We start from the raw sequence: 22,575 nt of genomic DNA, 5'->3' as shown, positions 1-22,575 counted from the left end.
AAAAGAGACTGCCCCCTCCTTGCCCCTCATCCTTTAGCTGTTGATCACCACTGAGCAGATCTCCTCTCAGGCTGCCTTTCTCCAGGCTAAACAGCCCCACGTCTCTCAGCCTTTCCCCATCAGACAGATGTTTCACTCCCTTCATCACCCTCATAGCCTCCGTGGGGACACTTTCGAGGATATCCCTGCCCGTTTTAAACTGGGGAGCCCAGAAGCGGACACAACAGCCAGATGTGGTCTCACCAGGGCAGAATAGGGGAGAAAGAGAATATCCCTTGCCCTGCCGACCACACTCGAGGAGAGCATTTGCCTTCTCGCCACGAGGGTGCAAGTTCCCCATAACTCCTAAGACATGCCCACGCCCACGGACAGCAGCCTTTCTGCAGCCCGGCGCTGGAAGCTACACCGCGCGTACGCACACATCTGCAGGCACCGGCAGGGCGCCGGTGAGCAGTGTCGGCAGGAGCCAGCAGAGGGAGCACAAGTCCCTGGGACCGAGCGGCTGCTGCTGCCGGGGCGGGCGAGGGGCGAGACCCGGTCCGAGAGGAGCTGGGCGAACACAGCCGTGCGCGGCCGCAGCTGCTGCCCCAGCAACGGCAGGCTCGGCAGCGCCGTCCCGAAAGCTGCTCCGTTCCACAGCCTTCCCCTCGCCGCGGTGTTTGGGCCACTCTGCAGCAACATTATTATTTTTTCCTTACACCATGCACACAAATAACAACCTCATTAAAAACAAACAAGTCGGGATACAGCCACGAAGGAAGGCAGGACTGAAAAAAGTTTGTCTCCAAGCGTGCAATTCGATGCAATTATTTTTCCCCTACATCTCTGAGCACCCTATTAAAAGAGAATGGTTAACTTGAGCACGGACTTGCCCAGCTGTGAAATAACAATCGTTATCAGCCCACGGTACTGCCAAGGGCAAACACCAGGTCACCAGATGGGACTAAAGCAACAACTCTTACTCCTGCTTCTGTCCTTAATCACAATACCAAGGTAACGACCAGAAAGGGGAACAATTCTTATCGAGGTTCCCAGCCAGCACAAACCAGCATTTATTCGACTGGCACACAGTAAACTCCAGCATTGCACAGAAACACCCTGCAGAACCTGCAGAGCAGCAAAGGAGGTTTGGAAACAGAGCAGCCTGCACCAGGGACAGCAAGCAAAGAACTAAACCCCAGCAGAACATGCAATCACACGCTGTCTCCTCAAATCATGCTGCTCTGCTCTACCCAACCCTGCTCACATCATCCAGATTTCAAATCCCACAACTCTGCTGAGAAAGAGAGTACAATGAGGCAAGGATAGAGGCAGAGTGGAGTTATGACAGCCTCATTCACAGGCTCACTGAGCCAGGATGAAAGCGAGGAGTGCAGGCAAGAATAGCCCAGAAGTATCTGCAAGCTGCAAAACACAAAAAAGGTGGAATTAACATAATAGAGAGAGTGTGAGTAGGAACGATGGGATCAAATTAGAATAATGCAAGTGTGGGCTGCATATCAGGAACTACTTCTGGCCTGCAAAATCCACTTACCTAAGCAGCTTCCCACACACCCATGGTGAATAGCATGAGATGACCTCCTCGCTACCTGCATGCAGAAGGCAGGAGCCCTCAGATAGAAAACAGCTCTAAGTAACCAACACTTAACTCACCTGGGCCTAGGCTGCCTACTTTATAGGCAACTCTTCCCATGTTGGGGATTGTGACTCCCAGTGAGCCCAGACTTGGGGGAAATTCAGTGTACTGTGACGCTCTGCAGGTCTCTACAGCTGTACCACACAGGGCTCCACAAAATTAAACTGCAAGTGCAGAGGAGGCATCTGTGGCTGTTCCTAACCAGCCTCATATCCTGCAGGAAAGTCCTGGAGGAGCCTGTGTACTCCTGCAAGCACTCCACAGAGAAGCTCAGCATCTAAATGCCATGGTCTGGCACACAATACCAAACAAACAGCAATTCCAGTTTGGCATCACTGACCAGCACACAAATAAAAGTCATCTAGTTTTACTGGGTGTGAAAAATGAGCTTAAGCTTCTCGAGATGCTACTTGCAAGAAGCATTTAATAATTTACTATTTTAATAATTTACTCCCTCCATCAGTATGCCACAAGAAAACACCTTGAAATACCTTGTTCTTCTTCCCTCAGAGCTTCTGTGATCTGCCATTGAATAAGCTTGTCTTACAGATATGTCTTTGAGTGTGATGGATTTTGCTTCAGGGTTTCAGAAGAGCTGCAACTTCTGTTTTGCCAGAAGACACCTTCCCTAAGGACTGATGGAGAGTTGTTTTACTCTGCCAACAACCAGGCCAACAAGACTGCAAGCTTGGTACAGAAATGTGTCTGTCTCTACTCCACCTTCTTCTAAATGTTTTAAGTAGGTAAAGACCAAGTTTAACACTCCACTGGAAACTGAGCTCTCCCAAAGCACTTTGGTTGGACACTGGGGAAGGACAGGTCTGCTCCTACTCTCCATAACCCACGTTTCTATCTGCTTGTTCTGTGCTGTCTCTCTAACTTAACTAAAAAATAGGGGTGGGCAAAGTATCTGGCTGACATGTGGGAATTACTGCAGTGGAAGTGACACTACCATTTGGGATTGGCCTCAGAGCATTATGACAACAGCATCACGCTCCAAGTGTGCCAGCTTCTCAGAGGGACAGTTGCTTGAATTTGAGTGTCTCTATTTACACATCTCACTTGAGAAATGGAGTGACTAGTATGCCACTGGTGACCTACCCACACAGAGCATCATACACAGGCTTGATTTGGAGCAAAGACTTTTGGAGGAGAAGGGAGAAGAGCTACAGACACACACTTTTGACTCATGGTCATTAAAGCAGTTCCCATGTGCTCACCAGTGACCAAGGACCCATGACTATTGCCATGGATTCTCCACAAGCAGATCTTTGGGAGCACATTTCCATTTCCTTGACAGCGAATTCATAAGGAAGAACATCAAAGCACTAACTAGCATGAAAATGCACTTTGTTCAAGTTGAGAACACAGGAACTCCAGTTAAGAAGCTCAGAAGCTGTGCTCTGTGTCAGCAGACTGAAAGGCTTCATTAGAGAGGGATTTCAGATCCTCCAAGGACTTGGAATTCTTTGGCCTGCTTTAAATGGGACAGATTTCCTTCATGAAACCCTCTTTAAACTCATTCTGTTACAGGATGGGTTATCTTCTTCTGCTGCTTTGTTGTTCCTCTCCCAAAATAGCGCTAAAGTTTGCTGTTTTCTTTCTGGATGCTTTTTTAGTCCCTCCTCTCAATTTCCCAGGAACTTTCTTGACACCAGCACAGCATTTAGTCATCACTGTGCTTTTTGTTCCACCTTGTTTTATTAGCTATTTATACCCATCAGTTTTCCAATTAATTTGTCTTTCTGGGTTATCATTTAGCAGGTATTAAACACAAGGCTTTGACAGTATTTCAACGGATCCAAACCCCCTTAGTTTAGTGAGCAAGTTCAGGTCTTATTACAGATCTTCACATTATTGATTTCCTCCAGCCTGCCAGACCAACGAATGCCTCTTCTAAGAGATGCTCACTCATCTGCTGATGTGCAAATCCCACTAATGACACCAGAAGAGATGCTTTAAAAGCACAAGCACCCCCTTCAGTGTCAAATCCTTAGTATCATTGCTCAGTGGTCACATTGCTCCAGTTATGTGTCAACAGTGACCGAAAACAACTCTGTTCACTTTAGGTGAAGATCATAGAGATGTTTTCAAGAGACCTTTATGATTGAGTCCAAGCATTAACACAGCACTGCCAGGTCACCACTAAACCATGGTCCTCAGCACCACATCTACACAGCTCTGAAGCCACTCCAGTGGCCCTGGGCAGCCTGTCCCAAGGATTACCAACTTAAGCCTCCCTGGTGCAACTTGAAGCTGTTTCTTGTCCTGTCACTTGGGAGAAGAGACCGACCTGGCTTCAAACTCCTGTTAGGGAGTTGTAAAGAGCAAGAAGGTCTCTCCCCTCTGCCTCTTTTTCTCCAGGCTGAACAACCCCAGTTCCTTCAGCAAGATCCCAGTTTACAACCTGCCAAACTTCAGAACTGCATCATCTCCTACCTGCTGTAGGGCTGACAGGATATGCAGTTCTGCTGTGGCAGGGAGCTGTTCCCTTTGGATACAAGCTGTGCTTTTCACAGATAATCTTCACGAGCAAAACGAGCTAAAGAGGCAGAGGTGCACCCTTCAGCAATAACTGCACTTCTCTTGCAGATTCCCACCAGCAAGGTTATCAGTCACAAATTTCACTTTCCTTCACCACTGACTGAGACAGAGGACCAACAGCAGTACTTCATCTACAGCCTTGCTGACAGGGAGGCAGAGAAAGCAAAACCTTGCCCAAACAGGAGCATACTTTAACAGATGCTGGATACCTCTTCCTCACTAAAGCCAAACACAAACAAGCTGCTGTTGGAGCACGGCACAGACAGTGAGATGGGATTTACGTCACACCAACAGTGTCTCAGAAAAGGACATCTCTGGAGGGAGGGGAAAAAAAAAGTCAGGCTGGTCTCTATACTAATGCAATCTTTGGCTTCCTGCTGAGGCTGTGCGCAAGGGCAGCATCCAATGCCAGCAGCGACATGCAAAGCCACCAGCTCGTTCTATGTAGGCCAGAAAGCAGCCTTCACATGTGACTGTCACCAGAGCAACAACTTCCACTCACTAGCCTGCACCAAGCACACCTCAGCTGAGACTGGGGGTGTCTTCTAAACACAGCAAGGATTTCCTTAAGCTGCAAGTTGTGACCATTTTTCCCTGGATAACAAAGGCAGTTCTGGATTCACTTGAAAGTAAATCAGCCAGCCCAGGTGCAGAATTTAAGCTGAGCTGCAAATAACACTCCCCTAAAATTGTTCTATCTTAGCAGATAATTCTTCTCTACCTCCTGCTCAAACTCTTCCTCCCAGGCACTTCCTCAGTAGACAAGCAGCACAGTTTTTAACTTGATTAGGCTACATATAAATATCGCTCCCTAAGCTGGCAACAAGCCACTGGTGAATTTCCAGAGCTGGAAAAACTGTATCTGTATAGATGTGAGAAGATCCAGTACATCTGCTTTTACTTATCTACCAGACTGGGTGTACAGGGCATGCTTCCCTCACGCTGAGCAGCAGAGTTCTAGAAGTTCTGGCTGTTTCCTCAAACATTAAATGAAATGAATTAACTGAAAATTAGTCTTATGCAGCTCAATGAGTTAAACACCTATTGTTATCTCTAACATGCTGATTCATTAGATCTTACAAAGCCTTGTAATCAACTCATTATCCTCATTCCACTTGTGGATTTTAAGGCTGATTTGCACTCAGCAAATTAACAACCAAATTAAGTGAAGGAGCAGCCAAATCTTTTGGGGTTCACCTCCTTGCAGGGTAAGGAGCAGCCACTGCCTCAGCCCTCTGCTCTTTCCTCCCACTGACAGCAACTACACAAACCAAACTTTCTGCTCTTTCATTTGGAAGGAGACAACCCAGAATGTTGTTACCTTTTTGGGCTGGTGTTTCCAGAAACCTGTTGCTGGGTTCAGTAGCAGCTCCCAACTGCAGAGTTGCAGCAAACAGGCCAGCTCTCCAAAACTCTGTAAGCATCCTTCAGCTCCATCTTCTTCCCATTGTGAGAACTAAACGTTTCAGGGTTCCTGGAGATTTGTTGCTTAGGTTTTTCTTCCCTTTAAATCTATACGATAAAGAACTAATCGCAAGCCTTTTGCCTTCCCTAGTATTTCCGTGCTTCCTTTTGTATCACACCAGTTAACGACCTGGTAATGGGAAACAGCTGCCTTCACACCTGTGTCAGTGATCCACATCTACCTCACACAGCCTGAGCGGCTGCAGACAGGAGTCTTAAGTGGCTTAGAAAACAACTGTTCCCAGTCTCAAGGTGCAGGGGCTACACAGGAGCACCAATTCCTCGGTGTGGTTGAGAGAAGGCCAGTTTCCTTTAAAAGGGATTCTCATCAATTTTGTTGTGAGGTACTGGAAGGTAGACAGACCCATGGTCCCTCCTGGTACTGGGACACAAGGCAGTACGGCTGCCTCTGCAAGGAGGGAGACAGAGAGGTCTGTGCTCTGGGGGCAGGAGGGGACACGCTGCCCCTCTCCTAAAAGCAGAAACTCCAAAGCAAGGGCCACTGACATCCCACAATGAGCTTCAGCAAGCACAGGATACTGTCTGCCAACCCAAACATGGTGCATGTAACACAGAATGCTGGGGGGAGTGGGACTGAGCTTCTGAAGAGGAAGAAAGAAACCCAGAATCTGCGTTTCAGGCATGCACAGTAACTGGGGCCTGGGACAAGACTTTAAACCAAGGGCATTTTCTATTCTCCAAGCTCCATCTTCTGTATGTAGGCAAAGAGCAAACTGATCCAGGGGCTGCTCCCAGAGAGCCAAGGGCTTCACAGCCACTGCCACAGCCCCCATTCTCGTGCAGCAGGGAAGCCCCTCAGTGAGCTCCACCCACCCCCAACGAGGCTCTCCTGGAGACCTGGATCCACAGACAGATGGGACAAGCCAGGGGGACCTCAGATGATGGGGCCCTGAAAATCTGACTCTCTGCAGACACACAGATGGGGCACAGGGTCTAGCCCAGGACCAGACACACTGAGGGGGCTGTCTCCCAGCTTCCCCAGTAAGCCCTGCAGTCTATGCCTCAGAGCAATACAACTCTGCCATAAATATCCCAGATTAATTCTGATCCCAGCATCAAATCCACTTAAGAGACTTAAAAGCCTGTGAGTCCCTAGAGCTGCCTGTCCAGCGAGGGCTCCGCAAATGAGTCCTGGGCTGGAGAAGAGAAATATGATCAAGCCAGGCAAGCCATTTGTACAATGTTTAGTAACGTCGTTTGCAAGAGACAAATGGGACCAGATAGCTGAGCTGACGTCTTCTACTAGAAGCACAGCCACAAAAAAAAAATCCCTTGGTACTGGAGGTGGATGCAGGGGGTAGGACCTGTGCAAACATGCCATGTTTCCTGGAAATAGCTCTTTCTCCTGATGAGGTTCAGGGTTAAATGATAGCTGGTGCTCTCCAGTCTAAGGAGCTACTTGCTTAGTTCACGAGAGAGCCAAACATCACCAGCAAACCTCCTGACAGCCAACACACTGCCAGCAAGGAGGGAGCAGGAAGAAGCGCTGCTTCCCTGTCCTCTCTGCCGTAGCGCTCGGGGCAAAGCGCTGGGAACGCGGAGCAGGTGAAGGAGCCATGGGGCTCCCAGCGACCCTTCCACAGCCCTCTCAGCTCCCGGGTTCGGACGGTTTCGGGCACCGCGGCTCCAGGCCGGCGCTTCCAGCTGCCGCTCGCCCCTCGCTGTCCCCGGAGGTGCTGGTGCTGGCCGGAGCAGTGCCCGGAGTCGGTGCTTGCGGAGCAGCAGAAGGCACTGGAAGGCAGCGGATGCCAAGCAGCCCCTGCGTGGTGCCTGAGCGGGCTCTGACCCTACGCGTACTCTGCCAGCTCCGCTCACTCAAACCCGGAGTCCCAGGCACTTTCCGTGCGCGGGAACAGCGCCGGGCAAACGCCAGGACGCTGGTCATGGCCCGGCACGAATTCCTGCTGCCTCAGAGCCGCGGGCACTGAGTGGCTTCGCCACGGTCTAGGGATGGGCACAGTCAACGGCGGCTCCGCGGGGTTGGGGAGCGGCAGCGGTGGGGAGCGGGCGGAGGCGGCTCCGAGGCGGGAGCTGGCAGAGGCAGGAGCCCGCGGGCGCGATGGCGAGCTGCCAATGTTTACTGACCCCGCTCCAGGTCACTTTCGTTAGCAGCGGCAGCCCGGGCGCTCCGCCTGGCCAAGGCTCCTTCGAGCGGCGCGGGTCCCCGTGCACGGCCGGCGGCGAGCGCTGAGCATCCCCCCTAAGGCATCTCCTGAGGGCTGACCAGCTCCCAGGGGTGCCTACAGTATGCAGAAAACCTCGGGGAGCTAATCAAAGCCCTCCCAGAGCCCCGTTACCGCCGCCCCGCCAGGAGAGCGGCATGTCAGCCTCCACTCAGCACAGAGGCTACCGGGGCCCGGGTGACGGGGGTATGGCGAGCAGCGCAACCAAGCCGGGGCAGCCCCTGCCGTGCTGCCGCGGCTCAGATCCCCGCCCCGGGCTATCCCGGCTGGAGAAGAGACAAGGTACCGGCAACTAGGCAGGGTCTGCACACAGAAGCTACGGCGTCCCCACCGCTGCCGAGCGGGGTTCACCCTGTGCGCGCCCGCAGGCAGCTCCGCGGCTTCCCAGCACGGCTTCGGGGGACCAGGGACAGCGGGTAGAAGGCACGGAAAGCCCTACGACGGAAGAACCTCCTCGCAAGCGGGCCGGGGACCGCGGGCAGCACTTACTTTTCGTGTTGGGCGTTCTCCTGGATGGCGCTGAGCACCCCCGGGTAGGCGGGGGGGCCGCCCGGCTGCAGCCTGCATGTGGCCAGGTGCCGGTGGTGCTCGTCCTGCAGACGGGCGTTCTCGTGGTACAACTTGGCCACTTGCTGCTCCAGCTCGTCGATCCGCCGCTTCTGCTTCTCCAGCAGCTCCTGCTGCGTCTCGATGATCTTGTTCAGCTCCTTCAGGTACTCCGCCGCCCTGCTGGGGTTCTCGGCAGGGCTCTCCATGGCCGCCCCGCACCTTCAGCCGCCGCGGAGCAGGTGGGGCGGCGGCGCGGGGGGAGGCCGGTGCCGGCCAGCCCCGCTCCTCTGGGAACTTAAGCGAGAGGGCAGAAATAAATCACCCGCCGGAAACCGGCCCCCCTCGCCAGCTCCGCGCTTCCCCTCCTAGAGCCGCGGCTGCCCAGGCGCGTAGCGGCTCCTGGCCCCCGCCGCCATTGCTGCCGCTTGGCTTTCCGCTGCCGAGCCGGGGCTCAGCCGCCGCCCGGAGCTGCTGCTGCCGCCGTTCGGAGCACCGCCGGAGCCGCTGCCGCCCGGGTGCTGTCCCGCCCTGCCCAAGTCGCAGCCCGGATCTTTCGGCGCCTGGCAACGCAGCCCGCGCCCCCGCCGCGCCCGCAGCCGGGCATGGGAGCCCGGAGCCCGGCCCCGCTCGCTCCGCGCTGCCCGCCGCGGGGGACGCGCTTTAAGTACCGCGGCCGCCTCCTGCGGGGGGCCGGCGGCTGCGGGGGCTCGGCGGCGCGGAGCCGGGCGGTGCGGAGCCCTGCAGCCCCTCTCTGTGGGCGCGAAAGATGTCGCCAGTCCGGCCCCGCGCTGGCAGAGCCCCGACAGGGGTGGCGGGTGCGGGCTGGGGCACCCAGGGAGGATTCGCCTCCGGGGCGCTTCTGTCCGGCAGTGGGGGGCAGCCCCGGCGCCCTCGAGCAAGCCGAAGAGGGCACTGTGAGAAGCGTGGAGCAGGGACGGCCATGCAGGCAGTCTGCAGAGCTAGTGGATAGCAGAGATATGCCTCTACAGCGGGGAACGGGAGCTTCCCTCGAGGTGGGGGCTCCAGCCCCGTGCCCCGAGTGGGACGGGAGCAAGCTGGTGTCAGCGGATCCCCCTGCCTCACCCAGCAGCAGTACTGACATATGGGAGCACTGTGTGTGAAGCACGGCTTCCTGTGAAGGCTACAGCAAGCCAAGGAAAGTTGCTGAGATGTGGGTCCTGTTCTCATATCGAGGGGATGTGTGTTTGGAATGCTTGTTGGAACCGGGAGTGGGAAAGGGAAACGGGGAGATACTGCAGGAAGAAGATAGGGAGGTGAAGACATGCTGATCTCCTCCCTTCCTCTCCATATCTCCTTTTTTCCTTCTCCTTTTTCTACCTCTTATCTCCACCTTTAAACTGCAAGTTCACAGAATCTCAGTATGGTAAGGCTGGAAGGGACCTCTGGAGATCATCCAGTCCAACCCTTGCTAAAGCAGGGGTACCCACAGCAGCTTCACAATGTCCAGGTGGGATTGGAATCTCTCCAGAGAAGGACACTCCACAACCTCTCCGGGCAGCCTGTTCCAGGGCTCCAGCACCTTTGCACCAAAGGATTTTTTTCTCCTGTTCAGGTGGAAACTCCTGGGTTCCAATCTGTGACTGTTGGCCTTTGTCCTGGACACCACTGAAAAGAGTCTGGCCCCGTCCTCTTGACCCCTCCAATTTCAGCTCTTGCTGAAATCACATCCTCATTTAGGCTGCTCTTTTCCAGGCTCAACAGCCCCAGGGCTCTCAGCCTTTCTTCCTCACAGAGATGCTCCACGCCCCTCGGCATCTTCTTGGCTCCATTAGTGACATCTTCTCAGAGCAGCTGTTTGTGCTGTCACTAAAACACTAGTTTGTGGCCCCAGCTCTCACCAGCATGTGCTAGAATCATGACTTTGAAGCATGTCTGATCCAGCAGAGACAGGCAGTGGAGACAAGCAGCAGCCTTGGATGATGGAAAGGTTAGCATGTCCAGGCTTCCCCTATCTCTCCATAGCATGAGGAGCTGAAGCTCTTGGGATGGAGCTCCAAAGTGGAAGTGTATGCCTCAACTTTTCACTTTGCCCTTTACTGCTCAGTTTGGAGAAAGAGGGCAGCCCAGGACCACAGGGGCTCACCTGCAACCTTCACAAGCCTTCTGATTTCAGGTAGAAACAAGTTATCAGTAAAATTGCTTTGCTCTGGGCATACAAAAAACAAAGGACTGTGGTATCCATCAAAGTGTCCGAAGCACGAAGGGCTGAAGCATGGCTGCTGTTGGCTTGGCTGGGTGGGTCCTATGCTGGGTCAAAAATTGGCTGGATGTCTGGGCCAAAACAGTGGTAAGGAATGGAGTGAAATCCAAATGGTCACAAGGTTGTTCCTCAGGGATCAGCACCAGGGCCAGTTCTCCTTAATATCTTTGTCAAGGGTCTGGAGAAGGTGGTTGAGGACACTCTCAGTAAGTTTGCAGATGATATTAAGCTGGGAGGCAGTGTTAATCTAATAAGGGTAGGGAGGCTCTACAGAGCCTCTCTCCCTGAAGGTGTTTCAAAGAGATGTGGTGCTGAGGGGCATGGTTCAGCTCCAGCCTTGGCAAAGGTAGAGAATGGTTGGGCTGGATGACCTTATAGGGCTTTATCCAGCTGAAACAATCCTATGACTGTATCACTGATTTCCAGTCTTGGTGGGGACCCTGGATTCACAGAAAAGTCAGCTGCCCTCTGAGGAGCCCAAGCTCTCCTTCCAACAGCTTGGTCTGTAATTTTGACTGGAACTGTTGGTAATAATTGTTCTCAAACTTCTCTTAGCTCAGAATGCATTTGCTGAAGAGCAGTTTGTGGAAATAAATGCTTAGCACAACAGCTCACTGAGGCAAGCTGCACAGTTGTGTTTGAGGCAGCCAGAATGCAGTCCAATCGATAAATAAAGCCAGGGGAACTTGCCTCTTATATGCAAAATAAAATGCAAAGTAAGACACTCAAAACTCATTAATGTATCTGCAGACAATAAATGCTTGTTAAGCAGTTCAGAGGAAGGACAGCTGAAGTGGGGCAGCAGCACCTTAGTACAGCCAGGATCTGTGGAAGGATCTTTTTGGGTAGAAGTCACTGAGTCCATGAGACCTATGCAGCACTGCTAAAGAGACAACTCCCTTTTTTCTTTTACAGACTACAGGAAATGCCTCACTTCCCAAATGGCAAAGTTGTTTCTTCATTAGTGTCCTACAGCCTTGCTGGATGAGCTGACTGAGGAATAATGGCTTGTGAAGGTGCTGCCTTCTCTTTTCTCTCTGGTGACTTTGGACAGATTTTTTGAGAGGATACTGGTAACAATGTAATGAACTTGACCTGCCACTCAGAGTCACAAATCACAGAATGGTTTGCTTTGGAGAGGACCTTAGAGATTGTCTAGTTCCAAACCCTACTGCCATGAACAGGGACACCTTCCACCAGACCAAGTTGCTCAAGGCCTCACCCAGGCTGGCCTTGAACACCTCCAGGGAGAGGGCATCCACAACCTCCCTGAGTAACTTGTTCCAGTGTCTCCTGACCCTCACTGCAAAGAAGCTCAGCTGGTTGTGCTTTCCCAAATGAAACCTACTGGAAACAGCCCTCCCAAGAAAACATAAATTAGACTGAAAAATGCAGTAACGTACCGAGAAACACCCCGGGGTTGGCTCCTGGCCCCTGTTCCTGGTGTGGCTTGTAGGCTGGTGGCACTCAGCATTCAGAAAGAGGAAGGTGTGCTCGCTGCCTGAGGGGATTGTTCTGCCAGCCTCAGAGGGGCCGTGTGCTTCATCACACTCTGTAGATGAACAAGCAAAGGCAAACTTAGAAGATAAGCATATTCATGGAGTCAGTAATGTATTCAATCTCTGTGTGTAAGACACAGATTGTAAAAGCAGATCCAGCTTGTTCAGATCTGCTCAGTTAGAAAATTAAGTGACACCAAGCCTAACCCTTTTAAATATGAAAACTACCAGAAGAGCATTCTTATGGCTGGCTAACATCTTACCTCAGTGTGGTGGTTTAAAACTAATACTTGAGCTTAGTGTCTTAATTATAAACAAGAAATAGGAAAATTCCACAGATGTTGAATAGAAAAAATAGTAACAAGTAAATAAAATAAGGTAATGGATACAAAAGAAAAACAGTAGTGATGTTTATAGCATTCATTGGATCATTAATTAGTATAAAGTGTGCTGCACAAACCATTCCTTTCCTTTTCTCCTCTTTGCTCTGGCTGCTGGGTAGTCCCCATGTGTGGCTTCGCTCACCTTGGCTGAGACTCTTGTTTATGGCTAAGCAGATAGCAGCAGTGGGGCCTGATTTCCCTCTCTGGGGAGAGTTATTCCCTTGTTCCCTTGTCCAGAGAGGTTGGGGAACGATTTGAGGGTTCCTTGGTGTGTTATTTCTGAATTGTAAATATATGTAAATATATTCTGTACATACACATTGTATTTTGTGCTTTTTAATTTGAAGCCCATCAGGATTTGGGCTGCTGTCAGAGCAAATGCCTCTGTACTCACAACTGCTGCTCTGCAGGCTGCCAGCAGACAGCAGCAATCTAAGACAGCAGTCTAAGGTCTATCCAGTGTGATGGGACGTTCCTATCACTACTGATAAATGAGTAAAAGACTCCTGCTTACTGAGCAACATTCCCTTTCCTCTATGACTCTTCCTTTTCACTTTCCCAGGCGAGAATTAACCAAACACTGCAGCAGGCTATGTGAGGGGTGACCTTCTGGAAAGCAGCTCTATGGAGAAGTACCTGGGAGTGCTGGTGGAAAAATTCCCTGTGGGCCAGCAATGTGCATCGTGGCCAAGAGGGACATTGGTCTCCTGTGGTGTGTGAAGAAGAGTGTGGTCAGCAGGTCAAGGGAGATTCTCCTGCCCTTCTGTTCTGATGTGGTGAGGACACATTTGGAGTACTGGGTCCAGTTCTGGGCTACCCAGTTCAAGACAGACAGGGAACTACTGGAGAGTCTAGTGGAAGCTACAAAGATGCTGAGGCATCTGGAGCATCTCTGTGAGGAGGAAAGGCTGAGAGCCCTGGGGCTGTTAAGCCTGGAAAAGTGCAGCCTGAAAGGGGATCTGATCAATGCTCAGCAACAGCTGAAGTGTGGGGGGCAAGAGGATAGCACCAGACTCTTCTTGGTGGTGCGCAGTCACAGGACAAGGTGCAGTGGGCACAAACTGGAACTCAGGAGGTTCTACCTGAACAGAATGAGAAAATTCTCTGGGGTGAGGGTGCTGGAACCCTGGAGCAGGCTGCCCAGAGTAATTATGGAGTCTCCCTCTCTGGAAAGACTCCAAACCCAGCTGGATATTGTGATCGTGGGCAAACTGCTGTGGGTCCCCCTGCTTTAACAGGAGTGTCGGACTGGATGATCTCCAGAGGTCACTTCTATCCCCCACCGTGCTGGGATTCTGTGATTCTACCTAAGTGTGAGGAAGGGAAACAAACTCATGTGAAGCACTTGCAAGTGTGATCTGTAGAGGAGCTCCAAACCACTTCATAAGCCCTTAGATACCAGCAGTACCTTGGGGAATACTGGAGCAGAGGATCAGCACAAGAAGAAGAGCATCTGTGCTTCTGCTGTGGCAGCACATGAGTGCTTATCAGTTAAACTGGGGAAAGATAGGAGCTCCCACATCCAAATTTACTTCTGGTCTGTAGTCAGACAAACCTGAGTTCTAACTGGGTGGAATTTCCCGGGAGTATGTGAACTATAAATTTATCTTGAGCTGCTTACGCTTCCATCTTAGGGTGATCACAGGGATTTTCACGACCAGTTAAAAGAACAAACAAGCAGAAAAGCAAGGTGTTTTACAAGGCAGTTTGTGATCATTCATATTGAGAATAGGTCTCAAGAGCAGCTCTGGGATCGTTTTGTGGCTTGTTTTCTACTCAAATTAATCCTTCAGAGTGAAACCAAAGGAGACCATTTCAATCCAGGAAGAATTTTGCTGTGAAAGTGGCAAGTAATTTTTAAAAGGGGACTAAATTGAATGTATAACTGCAATTTAGCAATCAATATAATGGAATTTTCAGTGCAGCTGTAATTGCTCCTCTGTTAATTAAACAAGTTATTTTATAAATGGTGCAGAAAATAATTTCTTGGTATTTAGGCTGAGACTGAAGCCAAATCAGAGCTGGAAGGAAGGACACCTTTCATTAAGACACAATATTTTTAAGTTGTAGGATAAACTGAAAGAGTGTAATGGATACTACAAAATGGAATAGCTGGGTCAGGAGCAGGTAAGTGCCAGAAGATAAATACTTCACATTAGATAAGGATGTACAGCACAGGTTTATCATGGGGAACAAAGATCCTTTGACAGCAGATTAGGAAGCTGAACACTAAAAGAAGAAAGCAAACAACTACAATTTGTTTGCCCCCAAAATGACAACTTCGTGAAATCACTGCAAGCAAAGGAGAAATATCAGGTGCTAAAATATCCTTTTCAGTGTGTCATCACCAGTTCTCCTGCTTACAGGACTTCATTGCATCACACTGCCTTAGCAGGCTTAGAGAGCAATCAGACGGCCACGGACAAGGTCAAACTCCAGCACTGCAATAGAAACAACCTGTGGTGGCTTCACACACTTTGGGTGCACTTACACCCAAAGTGTAGATTACCACACTAAGTAAAATGGAATTATTAGGTACAAAAGTAGGCTAATAAACACATACAAAGACATAGATGCAACTGGACAATGGCCCAGCTACCCTCCTGGACACCACCCTGGAGCAGTACCAGCTAACATAATATTATCTCTCTTCTTACCAGTAACCCAAACAATGATCAGCACAGAGGAGTAAAGCAAAGTTTGGAGTGGAGCAAAGAGAGAAAGCAGGAGAAAGAGAGAAAGAACACCCTGAACTCCAAACTGCATAGAATTTTCTGAGACCAATGGAATGGCACAAACATATCTCCTCTATTTTGTTCAGCCCCTTTGAGAGTAGAGTCCATCCCCCTGGATTCTCTCTGAGTTCTCTAGAAAAGATACCCTAGTTTAGGACCCTAGTCCTAAATTGTAACACAACCCCCAAACCAAAGTTTTCTTGGACTCAAGTCTTGATCAAAGCTTAAGGACATAAAAGTATTGGAGGGTTTGTTTTTTTTTTGTGGGTGGCTTTGGTTTAAAATGCTATTTAAAGGAGCAATGACCTCTGCTGCTATTCTTTTCCATTTTAAGATGTAGCATTCCAGTTTGATTCTATGTATTTCCAGTCTACTCTTTTTCTGTGCTTTACTTTTGGAGACAGTTCTTCTGTGTGTAGCAGATTCTTCAGACTGAATTGCCTTGGTGAATTGCAGCAGACCACGCTTTTCAGAGTCAGAGTATGAGAAAACATGAAAATCAGATAATACTCTTTTCTTTTTTCAAGCATCCACAGAAAGAGAAATTAGGGTAAAGTCAGGAGAAGCAACATGAGAAAAGATGAAGTCCTCAGAACTGTGTATTTCTTTTGCCACAGGCATTTTCAATTGGACACCTACCCTGATGAAAATGGATGATTTCTCTCATTAATTTCTTGTTCTCATTTCACATCTGTAATTGGCACATTGCTTGCTAGGATGCTATGAACAGACTCACTTAGATGGCACAGTAATATTTTTTTACATTAGGAAACTAATTCTGCCTTCAAGGAGAGGTTGAATTAGTAAAAGAAAAAAAAAAAGTAATAATGGGGAAACATGCTGAAAACTCAGTATTAAAGGATTTGATATTTCCAGTCTCTACTCTGGTCTTTCTGTCTGAATCCAATGGGTAAAATGGCAGACAGTTTGGAAGCAAGGCATTCCATTCTCAAAGAGAACTGGTTGCATGTTTGATCCTAATTACAGCATTTAGTGATTTGTCAATGCTCAGATACTTAGCCATGCCTATGCTTTTGTGTTCTATACATCTCCATACATCCCGGCCCTTAGAGGTGCTCATTGAGACTGTGTATCCCAACAACTGGTTTAAAACAGCTTCATTCAAAGGGAGATGTACAGATCAGCCAGGAAGCACCGATGTGTCTGAAGGTGAAGACCACTGCAGAGGCTTCATCAATATCTAGAATGTCTTTGGATGATTTAGTGAAGCCTTGTCAACAAGAAAACCTGGAGGCAAAAGCTCTATTTACTTGTTTCATACGAATTGTAACAACACAGAAATCGGAGAGGTTGTGGAGCCTCCTGCTCTGAAGACTCCCTTCTAACCCCCACTGCACTGACATTCTGTGACTTGGTATCTCTGGTTCACAATAGCAGCCTCCAACTATTTGCTCATGATCAGTTGTAGTGTTCATGACACCCTGAACTAAGAGTGCCCACTTCTGTCTGAAAATAGGCATGGAAGAGGAAAAAGTTCTGTTTATGGATGTTAAGGTCAAGTGCAGATGGTGTGGTGGTCCTGGGGATGCTGTGCAATTAGCACAAGCAGTTGGAATGCTACACATCACTGGAAATGATGTACAGAACAGTGTGCTCAATGGGCTGGACTGTTTGGAAGGATGGGGAACCCAAGCCTTCACAGAACCCCAGTACAGTGAGGTTGGAAGGGATCTCTGGAGATCATCCAGACCAACCCCCCTGCTAAAGCAGTGGCACTCACAAGAACTTGGCCCGGATTATAATGGCCATGGGGGCTTGGAATCTCCCTAGAGAAGGAGACTCCACAGTCTCACACCAAAGGCTCACCTCTTGTTCAGGGGGAATCTCCTGGGTTCCAGTTTGTGCCTACTGCTCATTGTCCTGTGCCTGGCCACCACTGACAAGAGCCTGGCCCCATTCTCTTGCCCCCCACCCTTTAGGTATTGATAAGTACCTGTCCAAACTTTGTCATAACAGGCAACAACTTCATATCTACAAAACAAATGCTGTAATTTCTGTGTCCCTGAAGCACATCTTAAGCTCACAGATGCTTTTCCAATAAGAAAATGGCACAAGCAAAGATCCCAAAGCACACCATTGTGTTAGAAGAAACTGCCTCCTTCAAAGGCTTCTCATACTGGAACAGGCTGCCCAGGGAGGTGGCTGAATCCCCACCCCTGGAGGTGTTTCGAAGAGGCAGAGCTGTGGTACTGAGGGCCATGGTTTAGCCCCAGCCATGCTAGAGCTAGAGAATGGTTGAACTGGATGATCTCAAAGGGCTTTTCCACCTGAAACACTTCTGTGCTCCAATCTCAGCAGCAAAGGATCTTCTGGGCAACCTGTCTCAGTGCCTCAGCACCCTCGTGGGGAAGAATTTCTTCCTCCTGGTGTCAGTAGCAGCGTGCTCTGCTTGAGCGAGAGCCTGGTGCTCAGCACTGCTCACAACCCCAGCACTTCCAGCTCTGCAGCCACACCTCCTTCACAGCTCTCAATGTTATCCTGTGTAGACAGCTTCTGTGACAAAAAGCCTCTGTCTACATGCCAGGGGGAAAGGAGTGGCTTCAACATCTTGATCTCTAGCAAGCAGAAGACAGCTTTCCATCCTTAAATATCAATGGAGGCAAGAGGAGTGGCCGTTTTCCCTGAGGCTGGAGGTACAGAATTCACATTGAGTGCACTATTTCTGTGTACACAGTGCATTACTCTTTCCCCAACCCTGAATGAAAAAGTGACCTAGAGAGTGGCAAAGAAACACATGGGAAGGTGAAGATGAGGAACTCAGCTGGGCTTATTAGTAAATCTTTGTTCCTGTGGCCATTCAGATTTCTTGGTGCTAATGAATGAGAAGAGTCTTTGTTTGCTCTGGCTCACTGCATTTTCACTCCCATTGCTCTGCAATTGGTCAGATTTTTGTAGCATTTACTTTTTGTCAAGGAGAAACTCCAGTCACGTATGCTTATCCCAGACACTGTGTGTGTATATATATGTAAAGAGAAGAAGAAATAGCCTTTCATTTGTAAACAAGGAGTAAAAATCATACCCCAGCTTCATCATTGACTACAGCTGAGGGAAATCTAAGTTCTTCCATTCTATTTGATGCGATACTTAAAAATAGATTTGCAGATCCAGACTGGAAACTCTTCTGTCCTTTTCCGAAGAAGAAAATGCATCACAACATGGACAAATCAATTTCAATTGCTTCTTGTCCAAATAAACGGTGCTAAACCTCCAGATGTCTTAGGTAAAGATTCAAACCCAGGAAATGAAAAGCTGAACAAGAAAATGCTAAGGTCAGGCAGGATCAACCTTTCCTTATCCCTTCTCTTTCATTGGGCTGAGAAGCAGAGAGGAGGGGATGAGACGTGCTGATGCTGGCCGGTGGCAGTAACACCAGTCTGTTATTCACCGTTTCAGCCCTGGAAAGTCTTTATCACTTCATCTTTGTAACTCACCAGCCTGTCTCCATGGTCTGAGCATTTTCCTGCAGCTGCACGGAGAAGCCCCAGAGCGATGTGGTTAAGCTCTGTTGAACTCTGTGGAGGTTTAGAGATAAGGGAGCTCTTTCTGTCAAAGCTAACATGAAAAAAGAGCTTTGCTGCTTCATAATTGTCAAACAGTGGCAGAAAACAAGAAGCTTTTTTGGTTTTAATAGTTTCCTTTTTTTTCCCCTGGTCTGGCAGTCAGAACCTAGGCTTGCATAAGCAAGGGCCACAGAGCACTGTGGATGCTTGGGAAGCTCAGGTCTCAAGGGCATGTTGTCCTCAGGGAGCTCTGGATTTGGCTGCACCTTTCTGTCACTGGGAGAAGCTCACAATGAAAATGCTTCCGTGAATACAGTGCATCCCCAGGCTCCTGGTAGCTGGTCCTACAAACAGGGCTCTTTAGGTGCTGGTGAGTTTGATCCATCAGAGCATAGTCTTGACTGGGACCAGTGCTCCTAAAAAGCAGCAATCCTTTTCTTGTTGAAGACTGAAGAAGGATGCAGCTAGCTTCTGCCCGACTGAAGTGTTTAACAAGAGAGATGTGTTTTGTTTTGGAGGTGATGGGGGTTTTTCCTCCCTGCATCTGCATTATCTCTCAAGAGGAGGCTCTATCACAGACTGAACATCTGTCAATGGAATGACTAATGTTCGGTGAACACTTCTGCTGGGGATGGCAGACCAGCAGAGGGAAGAGTTTTTCTGAGGAACTTTCAGAGCTCCCTGTCAATGAGTTATCTGAAGGCCAAAGTAACTTGATTTCACTCTAAAGATGAATTGGAATTCTGCGTGAAAGCAAAAGTGCAAAGGGAAAGTGCTGGTTCTGCAAGGGAGAGCTGGAGATGTCAGCTGCAGAAAGGCAGTGCCCAGAGAACTCACCACCTTTTCTCAGTAGTCTGTGCACACTGCTGGGTCGTAAAACCAGAGGAAACAGTGATCCCAACAGGCTGTGAGATCTCCAACAAAGTGCATTGGCTGGAAGGGACCTTTCAGGCTCATCTAGTCCAACCCCCTGCAGTCAGCAGGGGCATCCCCAACTACCAGAAGCTGCTCAGAGTCCTGAACAACTTGACTTGAAATAGTTCCAGGGATGCCCTCTCTGGGTAACTTGAGGTCTCATTGCCCTCAGTGTCAAACATTTTTTCCTTCTCTCCACCATGAATCTCACTCTTTTAGTTCAAACCATCATCCCTTGTCCTGTCACAACAGGCCCTGCTCAAAAGTCTGTCCCCAGCTTTCCAACTGGCCCCTTCAAAAACTGAAAGGCCACCAGAAGGTCTTCCTGAGACCTTCTCTTCTCCAGGCTTTACAAGCCCAACTCTCTCAGCCCATGCTGGTAGGAGAGATGTGAGGACAGGCTGTGTTGACAACTAAATGAATTCCTACCTTTGGACATGCTGCTGCTTTCTTAGTAGAGAAGGTGCTGTTTAAATTATGTGATAAATCTGATCCGTTTCCCACATGGCAAAGCTAATCCTGATCTTGCTATAAGCTTTTTACTGCACTGAGCTTTCCACTCCATAGCTCCATGTAATCAAGAACTATCCTCTGGATCTTGAATTAATTCATGTGAGTAGCTCTTTACTGAAGCACAGAAGTGGCACTAATCAAATACTTTGGGGCGAGTGATCTTGAAACTTGTCTTTGAGGAATACTATGACAGGACTGTTAACTGTGAGCTTTGGGTTGCCTGCCAGTGACCCAGGCATTTAGAAGTCTCTTACTGCATTTAGTTGCTGAATTACTGCAGGAAGAGGATGCATTATTAATGTCTGGGCCTACCCTTCACCTGAAAAAGATCTTTTCCAAAGAGCAACACAGAGAAAACCTCTGAGAGTTGTGTTTGTGTTACTCAGATCAGCTAATGAACATCCTTCTCCTATTACTTTAACATAGGGAGAGAGCCTCTGCCTTTCTCTTTCACACTGCAAAAGATTCCCTTCCTGGCTAAGGTTCTTCAAAAGCTGGGTGTCAAAAACTCCTCACTGTGTCATTTCTGTGTTTGCTGCTAGCTATAAATTGACATTTAAAATGCACGGCCAGGAATTTCAGATGCAGCATGAAATAAATTCAGGCACTAGGAGCAAAAAGGTCTTTCAAGAAGGTATAGCTACAACTGTGAGTAGCTTTCAGCATACTCTTTTTTGGCTTTTCTTATTGTCTGTTAGGGGTTTTCCCTTTTATCCCCACATAATCCCTGTCACCACCTGTGCCATATATGCCAGCAGGGCAAGTGTGGAACCTTTACCCAATGTCGGCATAGTCCTGGAAGCCAGGTGCCACCCAAAGTAAAAGCACAGCTTATGCATCATGCAAGCCTTTGCTTTGTTCCTCGTGATCGTCTCAGACAAAGCCTGACAAAAAGGATTGTTCCTTGTAATAGCCAAACTCAGAAGGTGGAGCAGACAAAGCCCTTGTCCTGCTTGCTGCAAGCCACAGCTGTAATCTGACAAAGGATTGCTTTCTTTTTTTAAACATTTTCCTTCACTTTTTCTCCCCCTCTCCTCTCCCCTCCCACCTCCCCTCTCCTCCTCTCCCTTCCCCTTCTTCTCCTTGCCCTTCTCCTTGTCCTTCTCCTTCTCCTCCTTCTTTTCTCCATTTCTCATTCTCCTTTTTATTTTCCATCAGGTACCAATGGCATTATTCATCAAGCAGATTCCACAGCCACAGCACCACGTTGTGAACTCAAGGTCAGCAAACCCATCATTCAGACACCACTCTTCATCTTACCCCATTTCAGTGCAAAATTAGGAGGAATTCTTGACAAGGTCTGCATGTCCACATCACTCCTGCTACCAAGAAGGAAGTAAATATGCAGTTGGATGACACACAGCATATCAGTTCTCGCAGAATCCAACTGGCAGAGCAAGCAACCCCTTGTTATGCAAAAGCCTTGTTTGTAAATAGTGTTCTGCCCTGAAATTGATTTTAATGCTTTGCCTTGCAGAGCTTGTACACTTATTTTCCCAACATAAACCCACTGCAAGTGCCATCTGGTGGCAAAAGTAAATTAAATCTGCAGAAAATGAGTTTCTGAATTATTAAAGGGTAAATTTCCAGCCCGACACAAAGAGATTTAACCAGGAACTTCTCAAGAGCCTGTGTGACAAAACCTGGATCACTCCAGGGTGGGAAAAAGCATAGAATCACCACAGATCCACAGAACCACAGAATAGGTTTGGTTCGAAAAGACCTCCAAGATCAAGTCCAATCATCAACCCAACACCATGGCCATTAAATCATGTCCCCAAGTGCCAAGAGATTAAACTTGTTTCCTTTCCTGCCCATGTACCTATGCTGGCCCCATTCAAGAATTTTTGTTAATGGGAATGAACTTGAACATAAAAGGTTCTGTCTAAACATGAAGAGAAATTTCTTTGGTGCGAGGGTGCTGGAGCCCTGGAGCAGGCTACCCAGAGAGGCTGTGGAATCATCTTCTCTGGGTGTGTTCCTCTGTGACCTGTCCCATGTCCAATCCTGCTTTGGCAACGTGTTTGGACTGGATGATCTCCAGAGGTGCCTTCCAACCTCTACCTTTGATTCTGTGATCCTGTGAATGCCCAGTCCCATCTTTTAGGGAGAAGCATTTCTGTCTTACTGAAGGGAACACAGAGTGCTGCAGTGCAACTGCTCAGCATTGTGCAGAGCTTGATCTGATATTCATGAGGTGTCACTGACACCCCAAATCTTCCGGGTTTGGAGTCACAGCTCTAATAGATTTCATGCATCCACTGACACCTCTGCGAAAGTGGAAAATCCTCTGGCAAAACGATGGGAGCTTCATCTTCTCAAGGCAAATTCAGGACTTCTTCTCATGGGAAGGTTTTCATGGAGTGTTGTGGCTCCTGTCACAAGTGTGTC

At 48.9% G+C, this 22,575-nt stretch overlaps 1 protein-coding gene and 2 long non-coding RNA genes across 4 annotated transcripts in view; 1 reads left to right on the top strand and 2 right to left on the bottom strand.

The window, feature by feature from the left end:
* Positions 1–9,013, bottom strand: part of IQSEC1 (IQ motif and Sec7 domain ArfGEF 1) — a 379,541-nt gene extending 370,528 nt beyond the window's left edge. Inside the window, exon 1 of the mRNA XM_064156311.1 lies at positions 8,338–9,013. Within this exon, the coding sequence (XP_064012381.1) occupies positions 8,338–8,603 (266 nt within the window). The 5' untranslated portion in view covers positions 8,604–9,013. The remainder of the gene's footprint in view (positions 1–8,337) is intronic.
* A 149-nt stretch (positions 9,014–9,162) lies between these two features.
* Positions 9,163–21,699, top strand: LOC135182326 (uncharacterized). 2 transcript variants are annotated; one of them, XR_010305170.1, is made up of 3 exons: positions 9,163–11,634; positions 13,063–13,276; positions 21,343–21,699. It is a non-coding gene; the product is annotated as an uncharacterized LOC135182326 (long non-coding RNA). The 2 variants fall into 2 exon arrangements; XR_010305169.1 differs by lacking the exon at positions 21,343–21,699 and having other exon boundaries at positions 13,063–14,467.
* LOC135182327 (uncharacterized) overlaps positions 11,979–22,575 on the bottom strand; it is a 36,013-nt gene continuing 25,416 nt past the window's right edge. The window contains exon 2 of the long non-coding RNA XR_010305171.1: positions 11,979–12,170. This is a non-coding gene — a long non-coding RNA (uncharacterized LOC135182327). The remainder of the gene's footprint in view (positions 12,171–22,575) is intronic.

Source organism: Pogoniulus pusillus, chromosome 16 (assembly GCF_015220805.1).
Source record: "Pogoniulus pusillus isolate bPogPus1 chromosome 16, bPogPus1.pri, whole genome shotgun sequence".
Taxonomy (NCBI): Eukaryota; Metazoa; Chordata; class Aves; order Piciformes; family Lybiidae; genus Pogoniulus; species Pogoniulus pusillus.
The sequence above is the reverse complement of the archived record's forward strand: the minus strand, read 5'-3'. Positions and strand labels throughout refer to the sequence as shown.